The sequence below is a fragment of the Anopheles coluzzii genome, chromosome 3, assembly GCF_943734685.1.
Source record: "Anopheles coluzzii chromosome 3, AcolN3, whole genome shotgun sequence".
Lineage (NCBI taxonomy): Eukaryota > Metazoa > Arthropoda > Insecta > Diptera > Culicidae > Anopheles > Anopheles coluzzii.
Window position 1 is genome coordinate 78,498,141 of NC_064671.1, and position 9,429 is coordinate 78,507,569.

At 44.6% G+C, this 9,429-nt stretch overlaps 1 protein-coding gene across 1 annotated transcript in view; it reads right to left on the bottom strand.

Moving 5' to 3' along the window:
- The window catches only part of LOC120959081 (neuropeptide CCHamide-1 receptor-like), a 28,103-nt gene extending 22,934 nt beyond the window's left edge, over positions 1-5,169 (bottom strand). The window contains exons 1-3 of the mRNA XM_040382235.2: positions 4,682-5,169; positions 686-912; positions 193-296 (exon numbers count right to left, since the gene is read on the bottom strand). Coding sequence (XP_040238169.1) covers positions 193-296; positions 686-912; positions 4,682-5,073 — 723 coding nt within the window. The 5' untranslated portion in view covers positions 5,074-5,169. The remainder of the gene's footprint in view (positions 1-192; positions 297-685; positions 913-4,681) is intronic.
- Between the last annotated feature and the right edge of the window lie 4,260 nt (positions 5,170-9,429).

The following is a 9,429-nucleotide window of genomic DNA, read 5'->3' on the forward strand; positions in this document are numbered from 1 at the left end:
AAATTAATGCATAACCTCTCTAGCAACTACTACCAAGAGCAGCACTAACAGCGACTGTCATTAGTGCTAATTTGGTACCGTTTTTCCCCCTATCCATTATATTTTCCAATCTTGTGCATACTTTACACAATATAAGCCAACGTTACAATGAGATACGTGTGTTTTTCTCGTGACTTTCGCCAGTGATCCTACCTTGATGTGTGATCCAACGATGGCCGGTACGGCGAACGCGATGGCCAGCAGCCAAATTAATACCGCCGTCGTGATGGTCATCCGTGTGGCGCGCCGTCCCCCACCTAGAAAAGGATCTACTGCAATGAGTGTGTGTGCGTGTGCGGCCCGAACCGGTACGACAAGACATGTGTGCGCGTGTGTGTGTGTGAGTGTGTATCGAGTGGAAAAAGGTAATGAAATGATTTCCTCCAGCACTAGGATGAGAAGATGCAAGTGAAACGAAGAATAGCATTTTTGCTTCAGTTTTGTAACGCACTCAGTGTTATAAAGTATACGTGATGGAACAAATGTGTATGTGTGTGTGTGTGCTTGGAAATCACGGGCCTAGTGGAAAGTTTTTACATTCCACCTGCATGAGCTGCAGGCCCGGTAATCAAAACTACACTGATTAAACAGCGAAACTTTATCAACAATCATCAACGGAACAGCAAACTCCTGCAGCGAATCTTACCGTGGGCGTGAAACTTCCGGAGCGGATCGACGATGGCAAAAAACCGATCGCCGGAAAGGGCAACGAGTGTGAACACGGACACGCCGATCGACACGTCCTTGATGAACTCGGACGACGTGCAGAGCAGGCTGCCCCACGGCCACGAATCGAGCGTGTAGATGATGGACGTAAACGGCACGGTCGTTACGATCAGCAACAGGTCGGCTAAGGCCAGCGATAGGATGTAGCTGCAGGCAAAAAGAGTACACAGAAGAGAAAAAAAAAACAGTCAGTACAAAGGAACGGCAACACGGCAAGCATCCGGGCGGAGCATCATGGTAGTTAATTAATTTAGTACAAACAGTACAGTTGCCGTTGGAATGTGTTGGCGTCGAATTGGGTTGCACTTAGCAGAAGGGCACTGTAAGAAAATACGCCAACACCACAGAGCAAATACTGCTCGTGCTTCGATATTACGTGACACGGATACTGTTCCACTTACAACATTACGGTGTGCTGGTGGAGCATTCGGTTTGCATTGCTGTGCTGGGGGGAAAAGAGGAAACAGCAAAAACCGATGCTGGTCTGGTAAGTTGTACGGGTCAAACGATACACGTTTGACTATGGTGAGGCTAATAATTGATGAAATTACGAGCTAGAGTCATACCGTGACCGGAAACTGTTTCACCGTAAAGTCCTAAGTCGTGGACGGCGAAATGGAATGGTTTTTATTTGCTTCATGTAGTTCCACTTGCGATGCACTTGCATTTGATTAACGTTTCTTCTAATAGGACAACGGAATGCAACCGAAAAATGTTTTATAAACGAAACGTAGATGGACTTTTCTAGATTATCGTAACGCAGTTTAAATAATATTTGATGTCTAACCATAATTTTATGGTTCCTTTGACTGCAACATTGCAGGCTTTCATGTATTGTATACATTTAGGCGCTAATGGCAAAGATTGAAATAATTTTAAATAATTGTATGTAATTTATATGATTTTAGTACATTTTGAGCTTGCTTGAACACTTTCAACCCACATTAAGCTCTTTATAAAGGAGATTTTCTATGTATCAGGCCTTCCACCGTTATACCGACAAGGAAAACAACTTGTTTTTCTCAGCCAGGTAACCATAAATAACAAACCATGTCAAATGCACGTATACACTCAAACACACATTAGATCACGCAGCAAATAAATGTGGCGTGCGAAAAGGTGACGGTAAACCTTTTCCACCCATTCCGGGAACAACTTCTCATCCGGTCGTACGCCCGCGCTTGCAGCGGCTTCAACGCGCCACGCTCATTAGTCCATACACTCTGACCCGTTCACGTGTTCCCGGGTGCACTAAATGGATAAACGTTGTGATGTGGTTTTTGCTTTTTTGTTTCACTGCTGTAATTTTATTGTTCGCTGCAACGTATCGTGGTACGGCAAAGAGCAAAACAAAGCGAAATAATAACACTTTGCAGAGAGCTATCAACTTTTTGTTGTTGCAACCAACAAGTACGCAACAGAACGCTGCAATACAAAACTAATCCCTCTAAAAAAAACGTCAATTCGAAGAAAGCGCCAACGACCGGGGGCACAGGGCGAGATGAGACAGCGGAACAAGAGCGAGCAGACACCGTAAATTGCATTTATCGTGCTTGTTTATTCGAACGCGGTCGCCACCACTAACGGGAAAACCCAGCCATCGACCACGCCTAACGGATAAGGCACCACAGAGCACATTAATTTCGATTGTGCGACTACCGTAAGGTAAGCCCGGCTGACTGGTTTCCTTGGCGTTTTGGTTGGTTGCTTGTCGCCCGAATGGGAATTCTAATCATGAACAAGAATACAGCAGAATACAGCATCCGACGACATTTCCTACCAATCAAAGGCCGTTCACCAGTGGGTCTATCTAATAGCATTCAACGTTACGCATATGGATCGTTGTGAAAGTATATCACGCTTCCAGGCAATGCGTCAGAAAAATCGTGGAAAATATTACACAAATAGAACGTGTTTAGTTTCCAATAATTGAAAGGTCAGCTTGTTAAACTTTCTAGGAAGATACTGATCTGATTTTAAAATCTAAACTCTGCGTTCATAAAAATAGCAAAATTATTGCTTACATTTCTCATGAAATGGAACGCATACAATAGTCCATAGCTCTTCGAGCCAGATGATATGACCATATCGATCTGTGAAACCACCGCCAACAAGCCTAACATTCTTTTTCACTTTAATATGACTTTGTGATGGACCAACCTGGTCATAATTCCCGAAAATATGTCCTTGCAGAAGTGGTTGATTTATGGGTGCTTCAGCGCGGGATGATGCTATTCCTCGCACCAGACCCACTCCACTCAGCCTTTCAGTAGCTTCCCTTCCTCCCTGGCACTTTCGAAACGACACCGCGCATGGACGCGAGCATGAAAAAAAGCGAACACTGCTTCGCGGGAGGTAAAATGACGCGCAAAGCAAAGTTCATATTTATAGGCTTCATTGACCTGTCAGAAAGTTTATCATGGCGCGCTTCCTGATAATAAAGGCCCGAAATGCAGTAATTGCTTCGGTACGGCGTTCTCTACGCAACGAATGGACGACGGGTGAGAGGCGTTCGGTGACAGAAAGCGGCGTTGGAAGTTCTATGGAAGCTTTACCTAATTTTCTTGGAACGATTTTCCGATGCTTCGGTACGGTGACAAGTAATTTTGCGTTCCGGGATGCTCTATGGATTTGCAAGGAATGTTTAACATGCCCACTCAATGCTGTGTACTCGAATCGTTTACAAGATTAATCGAATGTTCGAGGAAACGCCTTTGCATTGATGTTTTGGTTGATTGCACATGATTTTTTGTCTTTTTTTTAAAGAAAGAAACTCCTAACACCTAACAATACTGTATAAGGCAAGTTACAACGTTCTATGAAGGCTAACTTTAATAAACAGCAAAAGTCAAGCAGATTGCATACATGTAGGCGCTTCGACACGGTGCTAGAAAACGTTAGCTCGTAGAATATGATCATAAAATTTTCACTATAATGATTCTTGAAATAATGACACAAAAAGCCATCACTTCATTCTTGTGTAAAAAAAAGCATAGCCATTAGAGGAAATTTCTCTCGCAACACCGAAACACCGCCATGCACTTCGGCTCCATTCAAATTCGCTCCGAAGCTGGTTGGCATTCCACTTGAAATCCAAAGTTTCACCGAACAGCGGATAATTAAGCATGGAACGCTTTCTGTCCCATTTTTGGCCACCATTAGCACCATCGATGGCACTTTCGTACGAACATTGGCAACGTTTGCGCGAGAGATTGTTTCTCCCATAACCGGTTTTACACTGTCGAACCCTCCGAACCCTTGGCTCGCTACACAGTCCGTCCGTGTGATGGTAAAACGACATGAAGGAGCGCTTTTGGCAACTATCCAATGAATGCTTCAGTGTGGCTGGTGACCTTTAATTAAATGTGACACAAAAGCGAGCTAGATGGTGTTGCAGGCACTGGTACAATCGGGTGATCAGGTCAACGGAGAAAGGATGGATGGTGTATACGAGCAAATGGTAAAACAAATTTAGCGCTTGGTATATAAATTCAAGCATTTACATTGAATGAAAAGCTGCACAGAAGTAGTGTCCCAGACTTAGAAAACATGAACTCAATTCATGATTGTTAAGCTTATGGAACAAGAGCATGCTGACTATAAAAGTCCATGTGACTGCTTTATGTCCATGTGACTTCTACACGTTATGAGTGTAGCAAACAAGCTTAACAGTTCATAGAAAAGTCATTAACCGATTATCTTATTTGTGACTCTTTTGTTTGTATTGTCTTTAAGCGAATTTTCATTGAATCAATCTTTCATCGTCAATTAATCCCCGAAAGCCATACATTACTCAGAAGCTTTCAAGTCTGTGCAAATTAAGAGCACGTGAAGAATGCATCCCAATTCATCGCTACCTTCCAAACCTAGAAACAACACACCAGGAGTGCATGATTAAAATCAAACCGGTACTTACGTGTTGGGAACGTTGCGCATTGCCCGGTGCCTGAGGAACACGATTATAAGTGTCCCATTGCCGAGCACGCCGATGATAAAGATGGCAGCGAACAGTATCGGCACGATGTACGTCTCGGGCCGCAGCTCGTACGGTGTGTAGGGCGTTTCGGTGGCGGACGCGTTCCAGAAGCTGCCCATCGGTCCGCCCGCGGACGAGTTGAGCAGCGCTTCGAGCAGTTCGAACTCGCTCAAGGGCATCTGGTCCGGCTGGTGCGGCAGGGAGGATGGTGCCGACGGTAGCGAGGTGTAGGACTCTTCCCCGTACACCACACTGCCGTACACCTCACTATCGTCCAGCGTGTCGGCGGGCGTGGATTCGTTGACGGTGGTGAGTGTACCTTGTTCCAGCATCCTGGTGCTTCGCGCAAGCAGCTGCTTACCCGATGTTTGATTATGCGACAAGCTTACACTACGGTAGACGACATCAGCAAGCGTATCCTTGGAGTGATGTCTGTGGAAAGCGAAACAACAAGGTGAAAGGCGTTATAAGCATAACGATTTCATTTGCATACGTTAGTGAACAAAACAAAGTCAAGAGAGATTGCAAAATTCAATAAGTACTGGTACTGCTCAAGATGCTGCCTCGCTTCAGCGAGTCAAGTTCGCAGGTAATGAAATTCTTGCGAACCCGCAACGCTTCCAATCTTGTCTAGTTTTGCCACTATTGAAAAGCGAGGAGTTTTACCACTAGCAGTGCTGCACTGTGTTGCTTGATACACGTAGGTTTACCGATAATCTTCAATGCTAATCACTAGTACCACTGTAAGTAGAATTAATTAAGCGAATCATACATTTAATGCACAAATCCATTAACTCTTTTCTTGCTGTTGGAGCAATGCGTGGAAAGGATTCTAAAAACAGCTCCAGAACATAGCCTTTTAATGTAGTGAACCATTATTAGTGCATATGTACATGCTTAAAATAGGATTAAAAGGCTTTTAACGTCATACTCGAGTTATGAAAGCTTTCAGGAGAGGGATTATTCGCCGTAAAGTATGCAATTGTTACTACATACCCATACTTACAACCCTTGATCTATGCATACATGACGTATTGCTTTAAAAGGAGCGTGGAAGTAGCTTCCAACGATATGATTTATATGAGGACAGGGGTACCATGTTGCGTAAGAAATAATTTATTATCAATTCTTCAAAAAAGGAAATTTAAAGCAACGTGGCACGCATTAATATCATATAGTTATGCTATCCTGAATCAATTTACACTTACTTGGAAAAGGCAAAAGTCGGTCAGAGAAATTGAACATTTATCAAAAAGTGTAAAGGAAGGGTAAGACATCTTCCACTAGGGATGATTCTATTCTGCTTGGAGAAAGAGGGCGTCAAAGAACATTGGGACGCATTTGGTTCTATTTAATGCATATTTATTTGACAACTAACTCATAAAAGACAACAATAAAAAGGAAACTTTGATAGTATACAAGCAATCACGCAAGACATACCCACATTCATAAATTCCATCGAATCAAACTCCAGTCACATTGTATCGCCAGACGAATTCGATTCCACACTTTCCTGCACCTTGATAAACTTAATCTTGATCGTGTCTGGCTTCCCAGTATCACTGCCCTCGCTCAGCTGCTCTTCGATGCGCTGTTTGAGCTGCATGTGCATCACAAACGATATCACCCCAAACGTCAACGAAACTAGCCCACATTTGGTCAGTAACCAGCATAGCTCTTCGTTTTTCTTTCCGCTCGAGGGAGGCCGTATCTTGACAGCAATTTCCGGCACGGTGCTGTTCGGCTTCGGTGCCTCCTGCTCGAGCGTCGGTAACAGGAATGGTCGGTGGCAGCTTTTGATCTCCTGAATGTAGCGCTCATAGATATCGCACCTACAGTGCAGTTTAGCGCCGGTCTCGCCGGAACCATGGATGACTTCGTTGGGGAGAGAAAGCTGCTGCATAATCTGAAAGTTTTGTTGCACTGTGTTGCGCTTGTTGACGAACAACCAGTACGCATACTCTCCCAGCATGCGCCCGAGCACGTGTTTGAAGCAGTACAGCAGTAGTAGATAGTGGCGTCCGTCACCCAACAACCGGTAGTGGCGTGTTTCACCGACGGTACAGGTACGCATAAGCGACCCTCTCGATCGGTGGCGCATCTGATCCAACGCCACCGTATAACAATCTTTCGGCGATACGTAATACATCACGTACTGTACGACCACGTGATCGCAGCGAAACCTTAGCTGAACTGTTCGATGGTATTTGACGAGTTTCGATGGCGGAGCGCTCGCATTGAAATAGCGATAGCTGTTCATTCCACAGCGCACCGAAAGCTCGATGCAGTGCGGCTCCACTCCCGGGATGACGAATATTGTGTGCCGCTTGCTGTACTTGTCCTGCAGCGGTTTATAGCGCAGTGAGGTGAGATAATCGGTTTCCAGCGCACCGCCCGACGATCTGTTGAGCAATGGTAGCTTCTCGTCACAAAACCATCGGCAGCTCGATGACACATTGACACAATTTCCAATCCCATCTTCGTCCAACGCGTGTATACGGATGATCCAAATGAGAAAGAGAAGCAGCCGTGCCAGACTCATCGGCCACACAGTTGGAGGTGATGGATGTGACTGTTTTTACCTATCCACTGTGAGTTGTCTTTGAGCCATTCTATCAAAAACCGTTGCGACAATATGGAGGAAATTAAGCGTTTAATGATGCATGAAACAATAATGCACCATACGCTCGCTGTGATTGGGATTGTTTCGTGGGGAATCAAATGAACACCTTAAGTAATGCTGCTAGCGTTTTACTCGAATGGCAGATTGAGTACGTGTAGGAACACGTATATTTTATTCCAATTACAAACGTTGTAGAAGCAATAATTACTTTATTTTTCTACCAGACAATCAAACTATGAAAAATAAAATTTAGTTTGAAGATATCGTACCATTAAATTCTTAAAAAGGTTAAAAATCAAGTTAAGCAGGGCGTATTGCATATCGTCAGGCATTTCTACTGTTGATTTTGTTAGCCTGGTATATGCAAAATGATGAAAATTGAAATATGTTTGCATGTTGCATATCTTAAGGCGTTTAAGCAAGGGAAGAATTTCGATTCCGATATGAAATTCGCTTCTGGCCGGCCTGGTAAATACTGACTCATCAGTTGAATAGACATTCGGTGAGGATGTTTATTTACTCCCATTTTGTGTATGATATTTGAATGAAAAATATTTCGTCATACCTTACATTGAATTTACATTCCGTTACGATACTAGCAAGGAACTTTAATTGATGATTAATTGATTCTTTAACACGGCAAGCTTTTAATGCTGGGTTTTACAAAGTACCAGGAACTAGTTTTGGATATTCAGCTTCGTATAATAATTGTCAAGAGAACTTTTAGTCATGGCCGTAACTGGCTGCAGCCCCCGATCCATGTAGATCTCCGACCCGATCTCAGACAGGGCTCGCTACACCTGATCCTGCCATCGAGTTCACTTTGCTCCCCTGCGCCTCATGTCAAAACGGGGGTTCGCTGTAGAACACTTTCTAGATGGGGCATCAGTCCGGCATCCTCATAACATGACCCAGCCATCGTATCCTGCCAGTCTTCACCATCGTCAGGATGCTCGGTTCGCCGTACAGCTCAGCAAGGTTACTATCATGAATCTTAAATCATTTCCTCCATGTATTGTTTAAAGTACAACAATACAGCACAGAATAGCATGCCAACAGATGCCGAAGCAATAAGCACGAGCGCATATGACGGTATCCACTCCAGAGGAACAGTGCTTACCATGCCACCCTGCTGTGCATGTGTCTGCGTTTCGTTTGGCTTTATAAGCTGATTTGCTACCGCGTCGTCGCGTGTTGCAGTCGCGGTGGTGTCGAGCGTTACTTTGCAGCTCCTCACTTTACGTATATAGCGCTCGAACAAATCACACCTACACATGCCTTCTTTTCCGCTTGCATTAGCACTCTGACCGTACGGCTGATAGTTAGATCCACCCGGCAAGGCAAGCTTCTGCATGATGTTCCGGTTCTGTTCCGGCGTATTGCGCTTATTTACAAACAACCAGTACGCCGGTTTACCAAATTTGCGCTCCGAGATAGAATTTACGCACAACACCAATATTACATACTGATGGCCATCGCTCTCCAGTCGGTAGTTGCGGGTGAATGGCATCTTGCACGTTACCTTGCGATTCCACATGTGATGCGCCATTTGGTCGAGAAAAATGTCGTAGCAACTATGATAATCCTTATACCATCCAGAGTAAGAAGCGATAAAGTGATCGCAGCGAATGTGAATCTGCAGAACACTCGACTTTGCATATGCTGCATACGCAGTGAGGGATGCAGTTGGTGCGGGGCGAGCTGCCACACACTGGATCGAAAGTTCTAGGCAGTGTGGCTCAATGCCTCCGATCGCAAATATCGAGTGTCGCACACCGTATTTTTGTTCCAGCGGTTGAAGCACTAGCGAAGTGAAGTAATCGGTTCGCACTGCTCGATCAAAGGTCCGGTTGGCCGTTGAGATGGACGGATCACAGAACCAGCGACAGTTTTGAACTGTCGCATCGCATTTGAACAGGTTGTCAGACGACACTGTGTATGTATATGACACCGGCATCACAATGAGTAGTAGCAGCGTAAGGCTTGCCGGGTTCATGGTAAAAATAAGACGTTTCAAGGAATCCGTAGACACAGTGTTTAGCGAAGAATCACTTTCCAGTGGTTG